Below are 27,520 nucleotides of genomic sequence, written 5' to 3' on the forward strand. Positions count from 1 at the left end.
CCAGCACAAGTCTCAGATTGTCAGGGGAGATATAATTCAGTCTTCACATGAGATACCAATAGCAGCGTTTCTGTCCACCGGAATTGGACCCAGCCCAGTCAAGGGTCTTGCTTTACTTTCTAAATTCTTTCATGTGATGTGGGAATCGCTGGCAAGGCCAGCATTTGTTGCCCGTCCCTAATGCACTTGAACTGAGTGGCTTGTTAGACCATGTCAGAGGGCAGTTAAGAGTCAACCTCATTGCTGTGGGTTCCAGACCCACATGTAGGCCAGAGCAGGTAAGGATGGCAGGCTTCCTTCCCAAAAGGGACCAGGTGGGTTTGTGTGACAATCGATGATAGTTTCATGGTCACCATGACTGAGACTCGTTTTCAATTCCAGGTTTATTAATTCAATTCAAATTCCACCGGCTGTCCTGGTGGGATTACAATACATGTCAGAAGGTCAGTGCTGAGGGAGTGCTGCACTGTCACAGGGTCAGTACTGAGGGAGTGCTGCAGTGTCACAGGGTCAGTACTGAGGGAGTGCTGCACTGTCGGAGGGTCAGTACTGAGGGAGTGCTGCACTGTCAGAGGATCAGTACTGAGGGAGTGCTGCACTGTCGGAGGGTCATTACTGAGGGAGTGCTGCATTGTCGGAGGGTCAGTACTGAGGGAGTGCTGCACTGTCACAGGGTCAGTACTGAGGGAGTGCTGCACTGTCGGAGGGTCAGTACTGAGAGAGTGCTGCACTGTCAGAGGATCAGTACTGAGGGAGTGCTGCACTATCGGAGGGTCAGTACTGAGGGAGTGCTGCACTGTCGGAGGGTCAGTACTGAGGGAGTGCTGCACTGTCAGAGGGTCAGTACTGAGGGAGTGCTGCACTGTCACAGGGTCAGTGCTGAGGGAGTGCTGCACTGTCACAGGGTCAGTGCTGAGAGAGTGCTGCACTGTCGGAGGGTCAGTGCTGAGGGAGTGCTGCACTGTCGGAGGGTCAGTACTGAGGGAGTCCTGCACTGTCAGAGATGCTGTCTTTCAGATGAGACATTAAACTGACGCCCTGTCTGCCCACTGCAGCCACTTTTTGAAGATCCGGTGGGGGAGTTCTCCCCGGTGTCCTGGGGCCAACATTTATTCCTCACCCAACATCACTAAAAAGAGGTGACCTGGGTCATTATTGCATTGTTATTTGTTGGAGCTTGCTGTGCGCAAAAAGAATTTGCGCCAGGCAATGACCATATTCAATTAGAGAGAATCTAACTATCGCCCCTTGATGTTCAATGGCATTACCATCACTGAATCCCCCACTATCAACATCCTGGGGGTTACCATTGAGCAGAAACTGAACTGGACTAGCCATATAAATACTGTGACTATAAGAGCAGGTCAGAGGCTGGGAATCCTGCGGAGAGTCACTCACCTCCTGACCCCCCAAAGCCTGTCCACCATCTACAAGGCACAAGTCAGGAGTGTGATGGAATACTCCCCACTTGCCCTGGATGAGTGCAGCTCCCACAACACTCAAGAAGCTCAACACCGTCCAGGACAAAGCAGCCCCGCTTGATTGGCACCCCATCCACAAACATTCATTCCCTCCACCACCGACGCACAGTAGCAGCAGTGTGTGTACCATCTACAAGATGCACTGCAGAAACTCATCCTTCGACAGCACCTTCCAAACCCACGACATCTAGAAGGACAAGGGCAGCAGACACATGGGAACACCACCATCTGGAAGTTCCCCTCTAAGCCATTCACCATTCTGAGTTGGAAATATATCGGCCGTTCCTTCACTGTTGCTGGGTCGAAATCCTGGAACTCCCTCCCTAACAGCACTGTGGGTGTACCTACACCACAGGGACTGCAGCGGTTCAAGAAGGCAGCTCACCACCACCTTTTAAAGGGGCAATTAGGGATGGGTAATAAATGCTGAACTTGCCAGTGACACCCACGTCCAATGAATGAGTAAGAATTAAAGAAACTGGCTGTTTATGTTTCCTCTCTTACAGCAGTGGTCATAAGTCAAAAACAGTTCATCATTGACTGTGAAGCACTATAGGACACCCTGAGATGGTGGATTGTACTGGGAACAGCCTCATCACCGTTCAGGGTAATAAGGACATGCTACCCAGGCCGGGCTTGTGTTCCCTCACGTGTGGAAGATTAAGGGCTGATCTAAACAAAGGGTTTCAGATGATTAAAGGATTCGCTAAGGTCGATAGAGAGGAACCATTTCCTCTGGTGAGGGACTGGTGTCCAGAGCAAGGGGGCAGAACCTTAAAACTCGAGCCGGGCCGTTCAGGGGGCGATGTCAGGAAGCACTTCTTCACCCAAAGGTTGGGGGGGGGTGGAAATCTGGAACTCTTCCCCACCCGCTACCCCCCCAACAAAAAGCTGTCAAGGCTGGGAGGGGATCAATTGAAAATGTCAGAATTGAGATTGCTAGGTTCCTGTTGGGTAAGGGGATTAAGGGTTACGGAACCAAGGTCGGTAGATGGAGTTAAGATATCGATCGACCTTGATCCACCCGAATGGCGGAACAGACTCAAGGGGCTGAATGGCCTCCTCCTGTTCCAAGCTCCCATGACTGGCGGGACAGGAGTGAGGGGCTGAATGGCCTCAACCTGTTCTAAGCCTCCGATTGGGAATGGCCCCGCCCCTTGTGCACCCTTGTCGTCCTGACTGCCAACCCTGTGGGCCTTGGTTGACCCTCTTGTTAACTTCTCACCTCAGCTGCTCATGATGGACGAAGGCATCCGCGAGTGGAGGGTTTTCCTCACCAGGGAAAGGAAGCTGTACCTGACTCTTGAACTCCTGCTCTGCGCCATCCACCCTTTTCCCCTGGCTCTCTGCACCCACCCCCCTGACGGGTGGCTCCGCAACCTGCTGATCGCCTTATCCCTCCTGATGTTCCTCCGCGCCTACCTGGTCCAACGCGTGACCCTCATGTACAGCAACGTACTCAACCCTTCTTACCAGACCATCGGCTCCCTCAGCAAGATCAACCTCAAGTTCCACTTCGTCCTCAAGATCCTCATGAATCGGTGCCCGGGCAAGATTCTCCTCCTCTTCGTCCTCTTCATCTGGCTCGTGGGCTCATGGATGCTGAGTCTTTGCGAGGGGTAAGACACATCACGGGAAGCCATGGCTTGTGAGTTCCCTGAGTGAATTGCTGGCAGTGGACAGCAAGGGGTTAAATTACGAGAAGAGGTTACACACAAACCGGGCTTGTATTCCCTGGAATTTAGAAGGCAAAGGGGGGGATTTGATCAAAGTTTTGAAGATATTAATGGGAACAGAGTGGGGTCGATAGAGAGAAACTATTTCCCCTGGTTGGGGGGAGTCTGGGACTCGGGGGCAGAGTCTAAAAATGAGAGGCCGACCTTTCAGGAGTGAAATTAGGAAACATTCCTACACACAAAGGGTGGGGAAGTTTGGAATTCTCTTCCCCAAATGCCAATTGATCACTTGTTCATTTTAAATCTGAGAGATTGATAGAGTTTTGTTATCCAAAGGGATTAAGGGATACGGGGCAAAGCCGGGTATGTGGAGTTAGGTCACAGATCAGGCAGGTTCCCGTTGAATAGAGGAACAGGCTCGAGGGGCTGAATGGCCTCCTTCTGTTCCTGTAGCACCTAACCTTGATCAGTTTACTGCCAAAGTCTTCACTCCTCTGAAATACCGTGACCCAGCTCCTCTCACCTCTCCTGGTAACCGGCTCTGCCTCGACACCCTTGCCAGAGTGAGCAAGTGTTTCAGTCTCCCAAACAATCGCTGACACATCCCCCCACCCACCCACCCACCCCCCCCGAAACTTACCAAAGTTTAATCGACCTGTCCTCATGTTCCTATCGCCTGTCCTGCAGGGACCCGCTCTGCGATTATCCCGCCCAGCTGTCCAAACTGTACTGGGGGAGACGTGCATTACAGATGAACTCAGTGATGAATTCACACACACACACACGCACAAACCTACACACACACACACAAACCCACAAAACCCACTCACACACACACAAACCCACAAAACCCACTCACACACACACAAACCCACAAAACCCACTCACACACACACAAACCCCTCCCCCCCCCGCCCACACACACACACACACACACAAATCTACACACACACACTAACCCACTCACACACACGCCCACAAAACCCACTCACACACACACAAACCCCTCCCCCCCCCACACACACACACACAAATCTACACACACACACTAACCCATTCACACACACACCCACAAAACCCACTCACACACACACACAAATCTACACACACACACTAACCCACTCACACACACGCCCACAAAACCCACTCACACACACACACAAATCTACACACACCCACAAAACCCACTCACACACACACACAAATCTACTCACACACACACACACCCACAAAACCCACTCACACACACACACACACACACAAAAATCTACACATACACACACAAACCCACAAAACCCACTCATACACACACACACACACACACGCACACACACACACACACAAACCCACAAAACCCACACACACACAAATCTACACACACACACACACACAAACCCACAAAACCCGCTCACACACACACACACAAATCTACACACACACACACACAAACCCACAAAACCCACTCACACACACACACAAATCTACACACACACACACAAACCCACAAAACCCACACACACACACAAAAATCTACACACGCACACAAACCCACAAAACCCACTCACACACACACACACACACACACACACATAAATCTACACATACACACACAAACCCACAAAACCCACTCACACACACACCCAAATCTACACACACACACAAACCCACAAAACCTACTCACACACACACAAATCTATACATACAAACCCACAAAACCCACTCACACACACACACAAACCCACAAAACCCACTCACACACACACACACACACACACACATAAATCTACACGTACACACACAAACCCACAAAACCCACTCACACACACACAAATCTACACACACACACACAAACCCACACACACACACACACACACAAATCTACACACACAAACCTATAAAACCCATTCACACACACACACACACACACACACACAAATCTACACACACACACAAACCCACAAAACCCACTCACACACACACACACACACACACATCTACACACACACACACAAACCCACAAAACCCACTCACACACACACACACACAAATCTACACACACACACAAACCCACAAAACCCACTCATACACACACACACAAACCTACAAAACCCACTCACACACACAAATCTACACACACACACAAACCCACTCACACACACACACACAAATCTACACACACACACACAAACACACAAAACCCACTCTCTCACACACACACACACACACACACAAATCTACATACACACACACAAACCCACAAAACCCACTCACACACACACACAGACACACACACACACAAATCTACACACACACACACAAACCCACAAAACCCACTCTCACACACACACACACACAAACCCACTCTCACACACACAAAACCCACTCACACACACACACACACACAAACCCACTCACACACACACACACAAACCCACTCACACACACACACAAAAACCCACCCACTCTCACACACACACACAAACCCACTCACACACACACACACAAACCCACTCACACAGACACACACACACACACCCACTCACACACACAAACCCACTCTCACACACACACACAAACCCACTCACACACACACCCACTCACACACACACAAACCCACTCTCACTGACACACACACAAACCCACCCACACACACACACACACACACACACCCACTCACACACAAACCCACAAAAACCCACACACATGCACACACACAAACCCACTCACACATACACACCCACTCACACCCATATACAAACCCACTCACACACACACACACAACCCCACTCTCTCACACACACACACGCACTCGGTCTCATACACACTCAAACACACACACACTCATAAATTGTCACACACGCACTCACACACACACTCTCACAAACTCTCACACACAAACTCCCTCACATACACACACACACACACCTTCTCTATCTCACAAACACACACACACACACACACACAGTCTCCCTCTCTCTTCACAAACTCTCACACTCACTCATTCACTCACTCTCTCACAAACACACACAACTCACATTCATGCACACACATATCCTCTCTCTTTCTCGCACAAACACATCTCTGTCTCTCTCTCTGTCTGTCTCTCTCTCTCTCTGTCTGTGTCTCTCTGTCTCTCTGGCTCCCTCTCTCTCTGTCTCTCTCTCTCTCTCTCTGTCTCAGTCTCTCTCTGTCTCTCTCTCTCACACACAAACACACACATACACACTCACCCTCCCTCTCTCTCTCTTTCACAAACGCACTCACCAACACACACAACCTCACACTCATACACACAGACCCTCTTTCTCTCAAACACACACACACCCTCTCTCTCTGTCTCACATAAATTCACACACACAAACACACTCCCTGTCTCTCTAGATCTCTCTCACACAAACAAACACACACACATACTCACCCGCCATCTTTCTCTCTCACAAATACACACACTCACCCTGTCTCTCTCACACACACCCTCTCTCATGCGCACACACACACACACACACACACACACACTCACCCATTCTCTCTTTCTCTCTCTCTCTTTCTCTCTGTCAAACTCACACACATATTTTCTTTCTCGCATTCCTTTCATCTCCAGCTGCTTCATCAATGACCTTCCTTCCATCACAAGGTCAGAAGTGGGGCTGTTGGCTGATGGTTGCACAATATACAGCACCATTCGCAATTCCGCAGACACTGAAACAGTCCATGTCCAAATGCAGCAAGACCTGGACGATATCCAGGCTTGGGCTGACAAGTGGCAAGTAACATTCACACCACACAAGTGTCAGGCAATGACCATCTCCAACAAGAGAGAATCTAACCATCGCCCCTTGATGTTCAATGGCATTACCATCACTGAATCCCCCACTATCAACATCCTGGGGGTTACCATTGAGCAGAAACTGAACTGGACTAGCCATATAAATACTGTGGCTACAAGAGCAGGTCAGAGACTTGGAATCCTGCGGGGAGTAACTCACCTCCTGATCCCCAAAGCCTGTCCACCATCTACAAGGCACAAGTCAGGAGTGTGATGGAATACTCCCCACTTGCCTGGATGAGTGCAGCTCCCACAACACTCAAGAAGCTCAACACCATCCAGAACAAAGCAGCCCCGCTTGATTGGCACACCATCCACAAACATTCACTCCCTCCACCACCGACGCACAGTAGCAGCAGTGTGTGTACCATCTACAAGATGCACTGCAGCAACTCACCGAGGCTCCTTCGACAGCACCTTCCAAACCCACGACCTCTACCATCTAGAAGGACAAGGGCAGCAGACACATGGGAACACCACCACCTGGAAGTTCCCCTCCAAGCCACTCACCATCCCGACTTGGAAATATATTGGCCGTTCCTTCACTGTCGCTGGGTCAAAATCCTGAAACTCCCTCCCTAACAGCACTGTGGGTGTAACCTACATCACACGGGACTGCAGCGGGTCAAGAAGGCAGCTCACCCACCACCTTCTCAAGGGGCAACTAGGGATGGGCAATAAATGCTGGGCCCAGCCAGAGAAGCCCACATCCCAAGAACGAGTAAAAATGTGGAAATGTGTCACAACAAAATAATTTGCAACTCAGTGACTTGCTTTGTGTGTTGGGGGAGGGTGTGTGTGTGTGAGGCTTGAAGCCATGAATCCACTGACTGTTGTCTCAATTCACTCCTGTCTGCAGGCAAATTAACAACAGCACGAGTAACATTTTTACTTCAATGTGGCTCATTCCCATCACCTTCCTCACCATTGGCTACGGCGACATGGTTCCCGTGACGACGTGTGGCAAGCTCATCTGCCTGGTCACAGGAGTTATGGTAAGGCGACATTGCTGCACCGGACACGGGAGGAACATGGGCCAATGTCGGGGAGTTACGAGACCTTGTGGCCTGAGGTGAAAGAACAGTTCGCAAAGATCTCGCAATCTCCATGCCTCGGAGTTCCCCCTCTCGTAAGAGGAGCGGAAGCAGGAGGAAGAGGAGGAGGCCGTTCGGCCCCTCAAGCCTGCTCTGCCATTCGATAAGCTCACGGCTGGATCTGACTGCCGCCTTAACTCCACTTTCCTGCCTGCTCCCCACCCCCCCCGTAACCCTTGACCCCGCCCCTTACCGATCAAAAACTCAGCCTTGAATATAGTCAATGACTCGGTCCCCCCACTGCTCTCTGGGGAAGAGAATTCCACAGACTAACCACCCTCTGAGGGAAGAGATTCTTCCTCATTCCTGTCTTCAATGGGATTCCTCTTAGCTTTAAGCTGTGTCCCCCCAGTTCTAGATTCCCTCAGTAGGGGGCAACATCCTCTCAGCATCTACCCTGATCTACCCTCAGGGTCTTGTATGTTTCAATAAGATCACATCTTCTAAACTCCAATGGGGATAGACCCAGCCTTTCCTCATAAGACAAACCCCCTTCATCCCAGGAATCGGCCCAGTGAACCTTCTCTGGACTGATTCCAATGCAAGTCTATCCCTCCTTAAGTAAGGAGACCAAAACTGTACACTGTACTCCAGGTGCAGTCTCACCAATGTCCTGTACAGTTGTAGCAAGACTTCCCGACTTTTATACTCCATCCCCCTCGCAATAAAGACCAACATTCCTTTTGCCTCCCTAGTTACTTGCTCTACCAGCATGCTGACATTTTGGGCTAAGTGGGAGAGCCATTGGGGGTTGGGCCTGGGAGGGGGTTGGTCCAAGCTTGGTGTGGGAGGGTGGGATGGTGGAGGGGAGTCGGGTTGAGCCTGTGGGGCTTGGAAGTCAGGTTGGGGTTGGGGGCAGAAGGGGGAGTTGGGCTGGGCCTGAGAGGGCGGGGGAGTCAGGGGTCGGGGAGTCAGGGGTCAGGCAGTCAGGTCGGGCCTAGGGGGGGAGAAGGGAGCGTTGGGCTGGGCCTGAGAGAAGTGGGGGGAGTCGGGGATCGGGGAGTCAGGAGTCAGGTTGGGCCTATGGGGAGAAGGGAGCGTTGGGCTGGGCTTGAGAGGGCGGGGGGAGTCAGGGGTCAGGCAGTCAGGTAGGGGAGTCAGGAGTCGGGTCAGGCATAGGGGGCGAGGGGGGTTTTGGGTCAGGCCTGATAGGGTGGGGGGGGAATCGGGGAGCAGGGAGCCAGGAGTGAGGTTAGGCCTAGGGGGAGGAGGGAGCGTTGGGCCGGGCCTGAGAGGGCGGGGGTTGGGGGTCAGGGGTCGGGGGTAGGTGGAGGGGGGTCAGTCTGGGGAGTCAAGAGTCAGGTCGGTTATAGGGGGAGAGGGGGGAGTTGGGCCGGGCCTGAGAGGGCGGGGGTTGGGGGTCAGGTGTCGGGGGTAGGTGGAGGGGGGTCAGTCTGGGGAGTCAGGAGTCGGGTCGGTCATCGGGGGAGAGGGGGGAGTTGGGCCGGGCCTGAGAGGGCGGGGGGAGTCGGGGATCAGGGAGTCAGGTTGGGCCTGGTTTGCGGGGGGAGGGGTGGGGGGTGGAATCTTGAGTCGGGTCAGGCATGTTGTAGTCTGAATAGTGAGGTCGAGACTCCAATGTTCTTTCCATCCCATGGCTGACCAGGAATCTGTCCCCTCTTACCGTCTGCCATTGGTGTGTATTGGAAGGGTTTACTCAGAGTTTGGCACTCAGACTCTTTGGCCTCGTTATGAATACACTTTCCTTGGCCATCAAGTCCAGTGGTGGGACATGAACCCTAGGAAACAGGCCATCAGATCCAGAGAACCTTGCCAGCCTCCAGTCCCATTAGTTTTCCTGGTACTTTTTCTCTAGTGATCATGAATTTTTTTAAGTTCCTACCTCACTCTGGCTTCCCGATTTTCTACTATTCCTGGGATTTTATTTTTATTTTGCATGTCTTCTACTGTGAAGACAGATACAAATTACTTCTCCAAAGCCCCTGTAAATTCCCTTTATCAATTCCCCAGTCCCACCTTCCAAGGCACCAACCTTTACTTTAGCTACTCTCTTCCTTTTTATATATTTGTAGAAGCTTTTACTGTCTGTTTTTATATTTCTTGCCAATACTCTAATTTCTCCCTCCTAATGGTCAATTTTGTCAACCGCTGCTGGATTCGAAGTTTTTCCCCAATCTTCTGGGCGACACTAAATATTGCAGCTTCGATACTATCCATAACTCCCTTAGTTAGCCACGGATAGTATATCCTTCTCATAGAGTCTTTCTTTCTCAATGGAATGTATATCTTTGTTGAGAACCATGAAATCGCTCCTTAAATTTCTGCCACTGCTTTTCTCCCATCATGCGTTTTAACCTATTTCTCCAGTCCGCGTTAGCTATCTCTGTCTTCATACCCTTGTAATTGCCTTTATTTAAGTTTAGGACACTTGTTTCAGACCATAGTCTCTCACCCTCAAACTGAATGTGAAATTCCAACATGTCATGATCGCTATTGGCTAGACGATCCTTGACTATGGCGTCCTGTCTCATTACACATTACCAGGACTAAAATCATGCCCCAATGCCAGTTAAAATTAATTCCAATTGAAGGGTTTGCTTGGTTTAACCATAGAACTTTTTGGTGAGCCATGGCTAATGAGTAACACCCTCATCTCGGAATCAGGAAGTTCTGGGTTCAAGTCCCATTACAGAAGCTTGGGTACATAATCTAGGCTGACACTCTCAGTGCAGTGCTGAGGGAGTGCTGCAATGTCTGAGTGGCAGTACTGAGGGAGCGTTGCACTGCTGGATGTTCAGCACAAGAGGATCATTGCTTTGTCGGGGAGTCAGTACCGAGGGAGCACTGCACTATTGGAGGGTCAGTACTGAGGGAGAGCAGCATTGTTGGGGAGTCAGTATCGAGGGAGTACTACACTTACGGCAGGTCAGTACTGAGCGAGTATTGCACTGTTGGATTGTCAGTGCTGAGGGAGCGTTGCACTGTTGGAAGGTCAGTACTCAGGGACAGTTGCACGATCAGAGGGTCAGTATTGAGGGAGCACTGCACTGTCAGAGGGCCAGTACTGAGGGAGTGCTGCACTGTCGGAGGATCAGTTCTGAGGGAGTGCTGCACTATCGGAGGGTCAGTTCTGAGGGAGTGCTGCACTGTCGGAGGGTCTGTACTGAGGGAGTGCTGCACTGTCGGAGGGTCGGTACTGAGGGAGCGCTGCACTGTCGGAGGGTCGGTACTGAGGGAGCGCTGCACTGTCGGAGGGTCGGTACTGAGGGAGCGCTGCACTGTCGGAGGGTCGGTACTGAGTGAGTGCTGCACTGTCGGAGGGTCAGTACTGAGGGAGCGCTGCACTGTCGGAGGGTCAGTACTGAGGGAGTGCTGCACTGTCGGAGGGTCAGTACTGAGGGAGTGCTGCACTGTTATGCCGTGTTTCCTATGTTATTTTACCAAAGCAGAAATTCATTTTCTGTGGGATACTTTGGGCCATCTCAGAGTCATGAAAGTTGTTGAAGAAATGCAAATGGTTTTGTTTTTGATACTTTACGGCATAGATAAGTTTTAAGATTGAAGTGTGACTCAGTTCTGTATTTACCACCCAAAGGGAGTGAGTTGCACAGCCTTAGTCATCGCCGTGATTGTCAAGAAGCTGGAACTCAGCAAGGATGAAAAACACGTTCATAATTTCATGCAGGACATCCAACTGGTAAAGGAGGTGAGGACTGGGAAAGATGGCCCACTTGTGGAGATGGTCTTGGATGGGAGAGTTAGGGGATTAGAGGGATGGTCTTCGATGGGAGAGTTAGGGGATTAGAGGGATGGTCTTGGATGGGAGAGTTAGGGGATTAGAGGGATGGTCTTCGATGGGAGAGTTAGGGGATTAGAGGGATGGTCTTGGATGGGAGAGTTAGGGGATTAGAGGGATGGTCTTGGATGGGAGAGTTAGGGGATTAGAGGGATGGTCTTGGATGGGAAAGTTAGGGGATTAGAGGGATGGTGTTGGATGGGAGAGTTAGGGGATTAGAGGGATGGTCCTGGATGGGAGAGTTAGGGGATTAGAGGGATGATCTTCGATGGGAGAGTTAGGGGAATAGAGGGATGGTCTTAGATGGGAGAGTTAGGGGATTAACGGAATGGTCTTGGATGGGAGAGTTAGAGGATTAGAGGGATGGTCTCTGATGGGAGAGTTTGGGGATTAGAGGGATGGTCTTTGATGAGAGAATTAGGGGATTAGAGGGATGGTCTTGGTTGGGAGAGTTAGGGGATTAGAGGGATGGTCTTGGATGGGAGAGTTAGGGGATTAAAGGGATGGTCTTGGATGGGAGAGTTAGGGGGTTAAAGGGATGGTCTTGGATGGGAGAGTTAGGGGATTAAAGGGATGGTCTTGGATGGGAGAGTTAGGGGATTAGAGGGATGGTCTTCTATGGGAGAGTTAGGGGATTAAAGGGATGGTCTTGGATGGGAGAGTTAGGGGATTAGAGGGATGGTCTTCGATGGGAGAGTTAGGGGATTAAAGGGATGGTCTTGGATGGGAGAGTTTGGGGGTTAGAGTGATGGTCTTGGATGGGAGAGTTAGGGGATTAGAGGGATGGTCTTGGATGGGAGAGTTAGGGGATTAAAGGGATGGTCTTGGATGGGAGAGTTAGGGGATTAGAGAAATGGTCTTGGATGGGAGAGTTAGGGGATTAAAGGGATGGTCTTGGATGGGAGAGTTAGGGGATTAGAGGAATGGTCTTGGATGGGAGAGTTAGGGGATTAGAGGGATGGTCTTGGATGGTAGAGTTAGGGGATTAGAGGGATGGTGTTGGATGGGAGAGTTAGGGGATTAGAGGGATGGTCTTGGATGGGAGAGTCAGGGGATTAGAGGGATGGTCTTGGATGGGAGAGTTAGGGGATTAGAGGAATGGTCTTGGATGGGAGAGTTAGGGGATTAGAGGGATGGTCTTGGATGGGAAAGTTAGGGGATTAGAGGGATGGTGTTGGTTGGGAGAGTTAGGGGATTAGAGGGATGGTTTTGGATGGGAGAGTTAGGGGATTAGAGGGATGGTCTTGGATGGGAGAGTTAGGGGATTAGAGGGATGATCTTCGATGGGAGAGTTAGGGGATTAGAGGGATGATCTTCGATGGGAGAGTTAGGGGATTAGAGGGATAGTCTTGGATAGGAGAGTTAGGGGATTAGAGGGATGGTCTTGGATGGAAGAGCAGAAGTGCAACTCTTGCTCTGAAATGTGCCCTCTCGTTTAAAATCTCTTTTTCAAGTCTCAATGCTGGTATTTAGGATCCTTGTTCTGAGAGTCTCTCCCCAACACCCACTGTTTATCTGATAACAGATCCAGAAGGTTGCTGCTGATCTGATTGGAGTAGCATGGTTACTGTACAAACACAGGAAGATCAGAGATCCAAAGAAGATTAGGAGATATCATCGCGATGTACTGGCCACAGTATGTCGGTGAGTTATACTCTTCCTTCACGTCTCCTGCCTGCCGGTTAAAAGGTTCCTTGGTGGTACCTTCACTTCCAGGGTAAATGCACCATTACCCGCTGTTCCACAGGACCACCCAAGCCTCTGACATCCCTGATTTCACCTTTGGCCTGGACTGGGTTCTCCGATCATTGGCAAGGGCAGCAGGAGCCTGGGAACAGCATCACCTCCAAGCTCCCCTCCCAGTCACACACACACCGCCTCGACTTGGAGATATACCGGCCGTTCCTTCATCGTCACTGGGTCAAAATCCTGGAACTGCCTCCCTAATGGCTCCGTGGGAGCCCCTTCACCACACGGGGCTGAAACGGGTGAAGAAGGCGGCCCATCACCACCTTCTCAAGGGGCGTCTCGGGATGGACAATAAACACTGCCCTTGCCAGTGACGCCCAACATCGCATGAATCAGTAAATGTCTCTGCCATTGAAGCCAATCACCTTCATCATCTAACTTACTTTCAGCACTGACCCTCCGACAGTGCAGCACTCCCTCAGTACTGACCCTCCAATGGTGCAGCTTTCCCTCAGTACTCACCCTCCGACAGTGCAGCACACCCTCAGTAATCACCGTCCGACAGTGCAACACATCCTCAGTACTCACCCTCCAACAGTGCAGCACTCCCTCAGTACTCACCCTCCGACAGTGCAGCCCTCCCTCAGTACTCACCCTCTGGAAGTGCAGAACTCCCTAAGTACTCACCCTCCGACGGTGCAGCACTCCCTCAGTACTGACCCAACGACAGTGCAGCACTCCCTCATTACTGACCCTCTGATAGTGCAGCACTCCCTCAGCACTGACCCTCCGACAGTGCAACAGTCCCCCAGTACTGACCCTCCGACAGTGCAGCGCTCCCTCAGTACTGACCCTCTGACAGTGCAGCACTCCCTCAGTACTCACCCACCGTCAGTGCAGCACTCCCTCAGTACTGACCCTGCGACAGTGCAGCACTCCCTCAGTACTGACCCTCTGACAGTGCAGCACTCCCTCAGCACTGACCCTCCGACAGTGCAGCACTCCCTCAGTACTGACCCTCCGACAGTGCAGCACTCCCCCAGTACTGACCCTCTGACAGTGCAGCACTCCCTCAGTACTCACCCTCTGACAGTGCAACACTCCCGCAGTACTGAACTTCTGACAGTGCAGCATTGCCTCAGTACTGACCCTCTGACATTGCAGCATTGCCTCAGTACTGACCCTCTGACAGTGCAGTACTCCCTCATTACTGACCCTCTGAAAATGCAGCACTCCCTCAGTACTGACCCTCGGACAGTGCAGCACTCCCTCAGTACTGACCCTCCAACAGTGCAGCCCTCCCTCAGTACTGATCCTCCGACAGTGCTACACTCCCTCAGTACTGACCCTCCGACAGTGCAGCACTCCCTCAGTACTGACGCTCCGACAGTGCAGCACTCCCTCAGTACTGACCCTCCGACAGTGCAGCACTCCCTCAGTACTGACCCTCCGACAGTGCAGCACTCCCTCAGTACTGACCCTCCGACAGTGCAGCACTCCCTCTGTACTGACCCTCCGACATTGCAGAACTCCCTCTTTACTGACCCTCTGACAGTGCAGCACTCCCTCAGTACTGACCCTCTGACCCTCTGACAGTGCAGCACTCCCTCAGTACTGAACCACTGACAGTGCAGCACTCCCTCAGTAATCACCCTCCGACAGTGCAACACATCCTCAGTACTCACCCTCCAACAGTGCAGCACTCCCTCAGTACTCACCCTCCGACAGTGCAGCGCTCCCTCAGTACTGACCCTCTGACAGTGCAGCCCTCCCTCAGCACTGACCCTCCGACAGTGCAGCACTCCCTCAGTACTGACCCTCTGACAGTGCAGCACTCCCTCAGTACTGACGCTCCGACAGTGCAGCACTCCCTCAGTACTGACCCTCCGACAGTGCAGCACTCCCTCAGTACTGACCCTCCGACAGTGCAGCACTCCCTCAGTACTGACCCTCCGACAGTGCAGCACTCCCTCTGTACTGACCCTCCGACATTGCAGAACTCCCTCTTTACTGACCCTCTGACAGTGCAGCACTCCCTCAGTACTGACCCTCTGACCCTCTGACAGTGCAGCACTCCCTCAGTACTGAACCACTGACAGTGCAGCACTCCCTCAGTAATCACCCTCCGACAGTGCAACACATCCTCAGTACTCACCCTCCAACAGTGCAGCACTCCCTCAGTACTCACCCTCCGACAGTGCAGCGCTCCCTCAGTACTGACACTCTGACAGTGCAGCACTCCCTCAGTACTGACCCTCCGACAGTGCAGCACTCCCTCAGTACTGACTCTCTGATAGTGCAGCACTCCCTCAGTACTGACCCTCCGACAGTGCAGCACTCCCTCAGTACTGACCCTCCAACAGTGCAGCACTCCCTCAGTACTGACCCACCGTCAGCGCGGCGCTCCCTCAGCACTGACCCTCCGACAGTGCAGCACTCCCTCAGTACTGAGCCTCAGACAGTGCAGCACTCCCTCAGTACTGACCCTCCGACAGTGCAGCACTCCCTCAGTACTGACCCTCCGACAGTGCAGCACTCCCTCAGTACTGACCCTCTGACAGTGCAGCACTCCCTCAGTACTCACCCTCCGACAGTGCAGCACTCCCTCAGTACTGACCCTCTGACAGTGCAGCATTGCCTCAGTACTGACCCTCTGACAGTGCAGCACTCCCACAGTTCTGACCCTCCGACAGTGCAGTGCTCCCTCAGTACTGACCCTCTGACAGTGCAGCATTGCCTCAGTACTGACCCTCTGACAGTGCAGTACTCCCTCAGTACTGACCCTCTGACAATGCAGCACTCCCTCAGTACTGACCCTCCGACGGTGCTGCACTCCCTCAGTACTTATCCTCCGACAGTGCAGCACTCCCTCAGTACTGACCCTCTGATCCTCTGACAGTGCAGCACTCCCTCAGTACTGACCCTCCGACAGTGCAGCACTCCCTCAGTACTGCCCCTCTGACAGTGCAGCATTGCCTCAGTACTGACTTTCCGACAGTGCAGCACTCCCTCAGTACTGACCCTCCGTCAGTGCAGCACTCCATCAGTACTGACCCTCCAACAGTGCAGCACTCCCTCAGTACTGACCCTCTGACCCTCTGACAGTCCAGCACTCCCTCAGTACTGACCCTCTGACCCTCTGACAGTGCAGCACTCCCTCAGTACTGACCCTCTGATCCTCTGACAGTGCAGCACTCCCTCAGTACTGCCCCTCTGACAGTGCAGCATTGCCTCAGTACTGACTTTCCGACAGTGCAGCACTCCCTCAGTACTGACCCTCCGTCAGTGCAGCACTCCATCAGTACTGACCCTCCAACAGTGCAGCACTCCCTCAGTACTGACCCTCTGACCCTCTGACAGTCCAGCACTCCCTCAGTACTGACCCTCTGACCCTCTGACAGTGCAGCACTCCCTCAGTACTGACCCTCTGATCCTCTGACAGTGCAGCACTCCCTCAGCACTGCCCCTCTGACAGTGCAGCATTGCCTCAGTACTGACTTTCCGACAGTGCAGCACTCCCTCAGTACTGACCCTCCGTCAGTGCAGCACTCCATCAGTACTGACCCTCCAACAGTGCAGCACTCCCTCAGTACTGACCCTCTGACAGTGCAGCATTGCCTCAGTACTGACCTTCCAAAAGTGCAGCACTCCCTCAGTACTGACCCTCCGACAGTGCAGCACTCCCTCAGTACTGACCCTCTGACAGTGCAGCACTCCCCCAGTACTGACCCTCTGACAGTGCAGCACTCCCTCAGTACTGACCCTCCGACAGTGCAGCACTCCCTCAGTACTGTTCCTCCGACAGTGCTGCACTCCCTCAGTACTGACCCTCTGACCCTCTGACAGTCCAGCACTCCCTCAGTACTGACCCTCTGACCCTCTGACAGTGCAGCACTCCCTCAGTACTGACCCTCCCACAGTGCAGCACTCCCTCAGGACTGACCCTCTGACAGTGCAGCATTGCCTCAGTACTGACTTTCCGACAGTGCAGCACTCCCTCAGTACTGACCCTCCGACAGTGCAGCACTCCATCAGTACTGACCCTCCAACAGTGCAGCACTCCCTCAGTACTGACCCTCTGACAGTGCAGCATTGCCTCAGTACTGACCCTCCGAAAGTGCAGCACTCCCTCAGTACTGACCCTCCGACAGTGCAGCACTCCCTCAGTACTGACCGTCTGACAGTGGAGCACTCCCCCAGTACTGACCCTCTGACAGTGCAGCACTCCCTCAGTACTCACCCTCTGATAGTGCAGCATTGCCTCAGTATTGTCCTGGAAGTGTCAACCTAGATTTTTCTACTCTAATCCCTGGGTTTCGACTTGACCCCACGACCTTCTGGCACAGAGGTGTGAGTGCTACCAAATGAGCCATGGGTGAATGGTTTATTACCCGATTATAATTAACTTCTCACTCATCTCCACAGATTCCGCAGAGCAAAGCTGAGGCAGAGGAAACTACGTGAGCAGGTCAGCTCCATGATGGACATCTCCAAGGTAACAGCAATTAATTGCAAACTCCCTCCTGGTCAGGCGCCCCTCCTGAATGATGTGCGGCCATTGTCCACACATCCTGTCTCCATAAGCCTTTGCCATGTTCCCAGATCAGTACGTTGTCCAACAGCCAACTTGGTGACTTTCCCATTGTACACAATCCCAATTGACTCCAACCACTTCCCATTCACTCTCACTGTATACAATCCAATCGGACACAAATCCCTTACCATTCACTCTCACTGTACACAATCCCAATAAATCCAAAACCTTTCCTGTTAACTTTCATAATGGGAGTGAATGGGAAGGGATTTGAGTCCATTGGGATTGTGTACTGTGGGAGTGAATGGGAAAGGTGTTGGGTCCATTGGGATTGTGCACAGTGGGAGTGAATGGGAAGGGGTTTGGGTCCATTGGGATTGTGCACAGTGGGAGTGAATGGGAAGGGGTTTGGGTCCATTGGGATTCTGCACAATGGGGGTGAATGGGAAGGGGTTTGGGTTGATTGCGATTGTGGACAGTGGGAGTGAATGGGAAGGGGTTTGGGTCCATTGGGATTGTGCACAGTGGGGGTGAATGGGAAGGTGTTTGGGTCCATTGGGATTGTGAACAGTGGGAGTGAATGGGAAGGGGTTTGGGTCCATTGGGATTGTGTACAATGAGAGTGAATGGGAAGGGGTTTGGGTCCATTGGGATTGTGTACAGTGGGAGTGAATGGGAATGGGTTTGGGTCCATTGGGATTGTGTACAGTGGGAGTGAATGGGAAGGGGTTTGGCTCCATTGGGATTGTGTACAGTGGGAGTGAAGAGGAAGGGTTTGGGTCCATTGGGATTGTGTACAGTGGGAGCGAATGGGGAAGGTGTTGGGTCCATTAGGATTATGTACAGTGGGAGTGAATGGGAAGGGGTTTGGGTCCATTGGGATTGTGTACAATGGGAGTGAATGGGAAGGAGTTTGGGTCCATTAGGATTGTGTAAAGTGGGAGCGAATGGGGAAGGTGTTGGGTCCACTGGGATTGTGTACAGTGGGAGTGAACAGGAAGGGGTTTGGGTCCATTGGGATTGTGTACAGTGGGAGAGAATAGAAAGGGATTTGGGTCCATTGGGATTGTGGACAGTGGGAGTGAATGGGAAGGGGTTTGGGTCCATTGGGATTGTGTACAGTGGGAGAGAATAGAAAGGGATTTGGGTCCATTGGGATTGTGTACATTGTGAGTGAATGGGAAGGAGTTTGGCTCCATTGGGATTGTGTACAGTGGTAGTGAATGGGAAGGGGTTTGGGTCCATTGGGATTGTGTACAGTGGGAGTGAATGGGAAGAGGTTTGGGTCCATTGGGATTGTGTATAGTGGGAGTGAAGAGGAAGGAGTTTGGGTCCATTGGGATTGTGTACAGTGGGAGTGAATGGGAAGGGGTTTGTGTCCATTGGGATTGTGTACAGTGGGAGTGAATGGGAAGGGGTTTGGGTCCATTGGGATTGTGTACAGTGGGAGTGAATGGGAAGGGGTTTGGGTCCACTGGGATTGTGTACAGTGGAAGTGAATGGAAAGGGCATTGGGTCCATTGGGATTGTGTACAATGTGAGTGAATGGGAAGGGGTTTGGGTCCATTGGGATTGTGTACAGTGGGAGTGAATGGAAAGGGGTTTGAGTCCATTTGGATTGTCTACAGTGGGAGTGAAGAGGAAGGAGTTTGGGTCCATTGGGATTGTGTACAGTGGGAGTGAATGGGAAGTGGTTTGGGTCCATTGGGACTGTGTGCAATGTGAGTGAATGGGAAGGGGTTTGGGTCATAGGATGGTGTACAGTGGGAGCGAATGGGGAAGGTGTTGGGTCCATTGGGATTGTGTACAATGTGAGTGAATGGGAACGTGTTTGGGTCCGTTGGGATTGTGTACAGTGGGAGTGAATGGGAAGGAGTTTGGGTCCATTGGGATTGTGTACAGTGGGAGTGAATGGGAAGGGGTTTGAGTCCATTGGGGTTGTGTACAATGTGAGTGAATGGGAAGGGGTTTGGGTCCATTCGAATTGTGTACAGTGGGAGTGAATGGGAAGGAGTTTGGGTCCATTGGGATAGTGCACAGTGGGAGCGAATGGGGAAGGTGTTGGGTCCATTATGATTGTGTACAGTGGGAGTGAATGAGAAGGGGTTTGGGTCCATTGGGATTGTGTAAAATGGCAGTGAATGGGAAGGGGTTTGGGTCCATTGGGATTGTGTACAGTGGGAGTGAATGGGGAAGGTGTTGGGTCCATTGGGATTGTGTACAATGTGAGAGAATAGGAAGGAGTTTGAGTCCGTTGGGATTGTGTACAGTGGGTGTGAATGGGTAGAGGTTTGGGTCCATTGGGATTGTGTATAGTGGGAGTGAAGAGGAAGGAGTTTGGGTCCATTGGGATTGTGTACAGTGGGAGTGAAAGGGAAGGGGTTAGTGTCCATTGGGATTGTGTACAGTGGGAGTGAATGGGAAGGGGTTTGGGTCCATTGGGATTGTGTACAGTGGGAGTGAATGGGAAGGGGTTTGGGTCCACTTGGATTGTGTACAGTGGGAGTGAATGGAAAGGGCTTTGGGTCCATTGGGAGTGTACAATGTGAGTGAATGGGAAGGGGTTTGGGTCCATTGCGATTGTGTACAGTGGGAGTGAATGGAAAGGGGTTTGAGTCCATTTGGATTGTCTACAGTGGGAGTGAAGAGGAAGGAGTTTGGGTCCATTGGGATTGTGTACAGTGGGAGTGAATGGGAAGTGGTTTGGGTCCATTGGGACTGTGTGCAATGTGAGTGAAGGGGAAGGGGTTTGGGTCCATTAGGATGGTGTACAGTGGGAGCGAATGAGGAAGGTGTTGGGTCCATTGGGATTGTGTAGTGGTAGTGAATGGGAAGGAGTTTGGGTCCATTGGGATTGTGTACAGTGGGAGCAAACAGGAAGGGGTTCGGGTCCATTGGGATTGTGTACAGTGGGAGTGAATGGGGAAGGTGTTGGGTCCATTGGGGTTGTGTGCAATGTGAGTGAATGGGATGGAGTTTGGTTCCATTGGGATTGTGTACAGTGGTATTGAATGGGAAGGGGTTTGAGTCCTTTGGGATTGTGTACAATGTGAGTGAATGGGAAGGGGTTTGGGTCCATTCGGATTGTGTACAGGGGGAGTGAATGGGAAGGAGTTTGGGTCCATTGGGATTGTGCACAGTGGGAGCGAATGGGGAAGGTGTTGGGTCCATTATGATTGTGTACAGTGGGAGTGAATGGGAAGGGGTTTGGGTCCATTGGGATTGTGTAAAATGGTAGTGAATGGGAAGGGGTTTGGGTCCATTAGGATTGTGTACAGTGGGAGTGAATGGGGAAGGTGTTGGGTCCATTAGGATTGTGTACAGTGGGAGTGAATGGGAAGGGACTTGGGTCCATTGGGATTGTGTACAGTGGGAGTGAATAGGAAGGGATTTGGGTCCATTGGGATTGTGGACAGTGGGAGTGAATGGGAAGGGGTTTGGGTCCATTGGGATTGTGTACAGTGGGAGTGAATGGGAAGGGGTTTGGGTCCATTGGGATTGTGTACAGTGGGAGTGAATGGGAAGGGGTTTGGGTCCATTGGGATTGTGTACAGTGGGGGTGAATGGGAAGGGGTTTGGGCCCATTAGGATTGTGTACAGTGGGAGTGAATGGGAAGGAGTTTGGGTCCATTGGGATTGTGCACAGTGGGAGTGAATGGGAACGTGTTTGGGTCCGTTGGGATTGTGTACAGTGGGAGTGAATGGGAAGGAGTTTGGGTCCATTGGGATTGTGTACAGTGGGAGTGAATGGGAAGGGGTTTGAGTCCATTGGGGTTGTGTACAATGTGAGTGAATGGGAAGGGGTTTGGGTCCATTCGAATTGTGTACAGTGGGAGTGAATGGGAAGGAGTTTGGGTCCATTGGGATAGTGCACAGTGGGAGCGAATGGGGAAGGTGTTGGGTCCATTATGATTGTGTACAGTGGGAGTGAATGGGAAGGGGTTTGGGTCCATTGGGATTGTGTAAAATGGCAGTGAATGGGAAGGGGTTTGGGTCCATTGGGATTGTGTACAGTGGGAGTGAATGGGGAAGGTGTTGGGTCCATTGGGATTGTGTACAATGTGAGAGAATAGGAAGGAGTTTGAGTCGGTTGGGATTGTGTACAGTGGGTGTGAATGGGTAGAGGTTTGGGTCCATTGGGATTGTGTATAGTGGGAGTGAAGAGGAAGGAGTTTGGGTCCATTGGGATTGTGTACAGTGGGAGTGAAAGGGAAGGGGTTAGTGTCCATTGGGATTGTGTACAGTGGGAGTGAATGGGAAGGGGTTTGGGTCCATTGGGATTGTGTACAGTGGGAGTGAATGGGAAGGGGTTTGGGTCCATTGGGATTGTGTACAATGTGAGTGAATGGGAAGGGGTTTGGGTCCATTGCGATTGTGTACAGTGGGAGTGAATGGAAAGGGGTTTGAGTCCATTTGGATTGTCTACAGTGGGAGTGAAGAGGAAGGAGTTTGGGTCCATTGGGATTGTGTACAGTGGGAGTGAATGGGAAGTGGTTTGGGTCCATTGGGACTGTGTGCAATGTGAGTGAAGGGGAAGGGGTTTGGGTCCATTAGGATGGTGTACAGTGGGAGCGAATGAGGAAGGTGTTGGGTCCATTGGGATTGTGTAGTGGTAGTGAATGGGAAGGAGTTTGGGTCCATTGGGATTGTGTACAGTGGGAGCAAACAGGAAGGGGTTCGGGTCCATTGGGATTGTGTACAGTGGGAGTGAATGGGGAAGGTGTTGGGTCCATTGGGGTTGTGTGCAATGTGAGTGAATGGGATGGAGTTTGGTTCCATTGGGATTGTGTACAGTGGTATTGAATGGGAAGGGGTTTGAGTCCTTTGGGATTGTGTACAATGTGAGTGAATGGGAAGGGGTTTGGGTCCATTCGGATTGTGTACAGGGGGAGTGAATGGGAAGGAGTTTGGGTCCATTGGGATTGTGCACAGTGGGAGCGAATGGGGAAGGTGTTGGGTCCATTATGATTGTGTACAGTGGGAGTGAATGGGAAGGGGTTTGGGTCCATTGGGATTGTGTAAAATGGTAGTGAATGGGAAGGGGTTTGGGTCCATTAGGATTGTGTACAGTGGGAGTGAATGGGGAAGGTGTTGGGTCCATTAGGATTGTGTACAGTGGGAGTGAATGGGAAGGGACTTGGGTCCATTGGGATTGTGTACAGTGGGAGTGAATAGGAAGGGATTTGGGTCCATTGGGATTGTGGACAGTGGGAGTGAATGGGAAGGGGTTTGGGTCCATTGGGATTGTGTACAGTGGGAGTGAATGGGAAGGGGTTTGGGTCCATTGGGATTGTGTACAGTGGGAGTGAATGGGAAGGGGTTTGGGTCCATTGGGATTGTGTACAGTGGGGGTGAATGGGAAGGGGTTTGGGCCCATTAGGATTGTGTACAGTGGGAGTGAATGGGAAGGAGTTTGGGTCCATTGGGATTGTGCACAGTGGGAGTGAATGGGAAGGGGTTTGGGTCCGTTGGGATTTTTTACAGTGGGAGTAAAGAGGAAGGAGTTTGGGTCCATTGGGATTGTGTACAGTGGGAGTGAATGGGAAGGGGTTTTGGTCCATTGGGATTGTGTACAGTGGGGGTGAATGGGAAGGGATTTGGGCCCATTGGCATTGTGTACAGTGGGAGTGAATTGGAAGGGGTTTGAATGGGAAGGGGTTTGGGTCCATTGGGATTATATACAATGGGAGTGATTGGGAAGGGGTTTGGGCCCATTGGGATTGTGGACAGTGGGATTGAATAGGAAGGGTTTGGGTCCATTGGTATTGTGTAGAGTGGGAGTAAATAGAAAGGGGTTTGGTCCATTAGGATTGTGTACAGTGGGAGTGAAGAGGAGGAATTTGGGTCCATTGGGATTGTGTACAGTGGGAGTGAATGGGAAGGGGTTTGGGTCCATTGGGATTGTGTACAGTGGGAGGGAATGGGAAGGGGTTTGCGTCCATTGGGACTGTGTACAGTGGGAGTGAATTGGAAGGGATTTGGGTCCATTGGGATTGTGTACAGTGGGAGTGAATGGGAAGGGGTTTGGGTCCATTGGGATTGTGTACAGTGAGTCTGAATGGGAAGGAGTTTGGGTCCATTGGGATTGTGTACAGTGTGTGTGAATGGGAAGGGGTTTGGGTCCATTGGGATTGTGTACAGTGGTAGTGAATGGGAAGGGGTTTGGGTCCATTGGGATTGTGTACAGTGGGGTTGAATGGAAAGGGGTTTGAGTCCATTTGGATTGTCTACAGTGGGAGTGAAGAGGAAGGAGTTTGGGTCCATTGGGATTGTGTACAGTGGGAGTGAATGGGAAGTGGTTTGGGTCCATTGGGACTGTGTGCAATGTGAGTGAAGGGGAAGGGGTTTGGGTCCATTAGGATGGTGTACAGTGGGAGCGAATGAGGAAGGTGTTGGGTCCATTGGGATTGTGTAGTGGTAGTGAATGGGAAGGAGTTTGGGTCCATTGGGATTGTGTACAGTGGGAGCAAACAGGAAGGGGTTCGGGTCCATTGGGATTGTGTACAGTGGGAGTGAATGGGGAAGGTGTTGGGTCCATTGGGGTTGTGTGCAATGTGAGTGAATGGGATGGAGTTTGGTTCCATTGGGATTGTGTACAGTGGTATTGAATGGGAAGGGGTTTGAGTCCTTTGGGATTGTGTACAATGTGAGTGAATGGGAAGGGGTTTGGGTCCATTCGGATTGTGTACAGGGGGAGTGAATGGGAAGGAGTTTGGGTCCATTGGGATTGTGCACAGTGGGAGCGAATGGGGAAGGTGTTGGGTCCATTATGATTGTGTACAGTGGGAGTGAATGGGAAGGGGTTTGGGTCCATTGGGATTGTGTAAAATGGTAGTGAATGGGAAGGGGTTTGGGTCCATTAGGATTGTGTACAGTGGGAGTGAATGGGGAAGGTGTTGGGTCCATTAGGATTGTGTACAGTGGGAGTGAATGGGAAGGGACTTGGGTCCATTGGGATTGTGTACAGTGGGAGTGAATAGGAAGGGATTTGGGTCCATTGGGATTGTGGACAGTGGGAGTGAATGGGAAGGGGTTTGGGTCCATTGGGATTGTGTACAGTGGGAGTGAATGGGAAGGGGTTTGGGTCCATTGGGATTGTGTACAGTGGGAGTGAATGGGAAGGGGTTTGGGTCCATTGGGATTGTGTACAGTGGGGGTGAATGGGAAGGGGTTTGGGCCCATTAGGATTGTGTACAGTGGGAGTGAATGGGAAGGAGTTTGGGTCCATTGGGATTGTGCACAGTGGGAGTGAATGGGAAGGGGTTTGGGTCCGTTGGGATTTTTTACAGTGGGAGTAAAGAGGAAGGAGTTTGGGTCCATTGGGATTGTGTACAGTGGGAGTGAATGGGAAGGGGTTTTGGTCCATTGGGATTGTGTACAGTGGGGGTGAATGGGAAGGGATTTGGGCCCATTGGCATTGTGTACAGTGGGAGTGAATTGGAAGGGGTTTGAATGGGAAGGGGTTTGGGTCCATTGGGATTATATACAATGGGAGTGATTGGGAAGGGGTTTGGGCCCATTGGGATTGTGGACAGTGGGATTGAATAGGAAGGGTTTGGGTCCATTGGTATTGTGTAGAGTGGGAGTAAATAGAAAGGGGTTTGGTCCATTAGGATTGTGTACAGTGGGAGTGAAGAGGAGGAATTTGGGTCCATTGGGATTGTGTACAGTGGGAGTGAATGGGAAGGGGTTTGGGTCCATTGGGATTGTGTACAGTGGGAGGGAATGGGAAGGGGTTTGCGTCCATTGGGACTGTGTACAGTGGGAGTGAATTGGAAGGGATTTGGGTCCATTGGGATTGTGTACAGTGGGAGTGAATGGGAAGGGGTTTGGGTCCATTGGGATTGTGTACAGTGAGTCTGAATGGGAAGGAGTTTGGGTCCATTGGGATTGTGTACAGTGTGTGTGAATGGGAAGGGGTTTGGGTCCATTGGGATTGTGTACAGTGGTAGTGAATGGGAAGGGGTTTGGGTCCATTGGGATTGTGTACAGTGGGGTTGAATGGGAAGGGGTTTGGGTCCATTGGGATTGTGTACAGTGGGAGTGAATGGGAAGGGGTTTGAGTCCTTTGGGGTTGTGTACAATGTGAGTGAATGGGAAGGGGTTTGGGTCCCTTCGGATTGTGTATAGTGGGAGTGAATGGGAAGGAGTTTGGGTCCATTGGGATTGTGCACAGTGGGAGTGAATGGGAAGGGGTTTGGGTCCGTTGGGATTTTTTACAGTGGGAGTAAAGAGGAAGGAGTTTGGGTCCATTGGGATTGTGTACAGTGGGAGTGAATGGGAAGGGGTTTTGGTCCATTGGGATTGTGTACAGTGGGGGTGAATTGGAAGGGATTTGGGCCCATTGGGATTGTGTACAGTGGGAGTGAATTGGAAGGGGTTTGAATGGGAAGGGGTTTGGGTCCATTGGGATTATATACAATGGGAGTGATTGGGAAAGGGTTTGGGCCCATTGGGATTGTGGACAGTGGGATTGAATAGGAAGGGTTTGGGTCCATTGGTATTGTGTAGAGTGGGAGTAAATAGAAAGGGGTTTGGTCCATTAGGATTGTGTACAGTGGGAGTGAAGAGGAGGAATTTGGGTCCATTGGGATTGTGTACAGTGGGAGTGAATGGGAAGGGGTTTGGGTCCATTGGGATTGTGTACAGTGGGAGGGAATGGGAAGGGGTTTGCGTCCATTGGGACTGTGTACAGTGGGAGTGAATTGGAAGGGATTTGGGTCCATTGGGATTGTGTACAGTGGGAGTGAATGGGAAGGGGTTTGGGTCCATTGGGATTGTGTACAGTGAGTCTGAATGGGAAGGAGTTTGGGTCCATTGGGATTGTGTACAGTGGGGGTGAATGGGAAGGGGTTTGGGTCCATTGGGATTGTGTACAGTGGTAGTGAATGGGAAGGGGTTTGGGTCCATTGGGATTGTGTACAGTGGGGTTGAATGGGAAGGGGTTTGGGTCCATTGGGATTGTGTACAGTGGGAGTGAATGGGGAAGGTGTTGGGTCCATTGGGATTGTGTACAATGTGAGTGAATGGGAACGTGTTTGGTTCCGTTGGGATTGCGTACAGTGGGAGTGAATGGGAAGGAGTTTGGGTCCATTGGGATTGTGTACAGTGGGAGTGAATGGGAAGGGGTTTGAGTCCATTGGGGTTGTGTACAATGTGAGTGAATGGGAAGGGGTTTGGGTCCCTTCGGATTGTGTATAGTGGGAGTGAATGGGAAGGAGTTTGGGTCCATTGGGATAGTGCACAATGGGAGCGAATGGGGAAGGTGTTGGGTCCATTATGATTGTGTACAGTGGGAGTGAATGGGAAGGGGTTTGGGTCCATTGGGATTGTGTAAAATGGTAGTGAATGGGAAGGGGTTTGGGTCCATTGGGATTGTGTACAGTGGGAGTGAATGGGGAAGGTGTTGGGTCCATTGGGATTGTGTACAATGTCAGAGAATAGGAAGGAGTTTGTGTCCGTT

The 27,520-nt window shown here is 51.5% G+C and overlaps 1 protein-coding gene across 1 annotated transcript in view; it reads left to right on the forward strand.

The window, feature by feature from the left end:
* LOC144674378 (intermediate conductance calcium-activated potassium channel protein 4-like) overlaps positions 1-27,520 on the forward strand; it is a 57,002-nt gene that overhangs the window by 13,531 nt on the left and 15,951 nt on the right. Inside the window, exons 3-7 of the mRNA XM_078535775.1 lie at positions 2,712-3,100; positions 7,843-7,978; positions 11,634-11,744; positions 13,360-13,478; positions 17,949-18,018. Coding sequence (XP_078391901.1) covers positions 2,712-3,100; positions 7,843-7,978; positions 11,634-11,744; positions 13,360-13,478; positions 17,949-18,018 — 825 coding nt within the window. The remainder of the gene's footprint in view (positions 1-2,711; positions 3,101-7,842; positions 7,979-11,633; positions 11,745-13,359; positions 13,479-17,948; positions 18,019-27,520) is intronic.

Source organism: Cetorhinus maximus, unplaced genomic scaffold (assembly GCF_964194155.1).
Source record: "Cetorhinus maximus unplaced genomic scaffold, sCetMax3.hap1.1 HAP1_SCAFFOLD_645, whole genome shotgun sequence".
Lineage (NCBI taxonomy): Eukaryota > Metazoa > Chordata > Chondrichthyes > Lamniformes > Cetorhinidae > Cetorhinus > Cetorhinus maximus.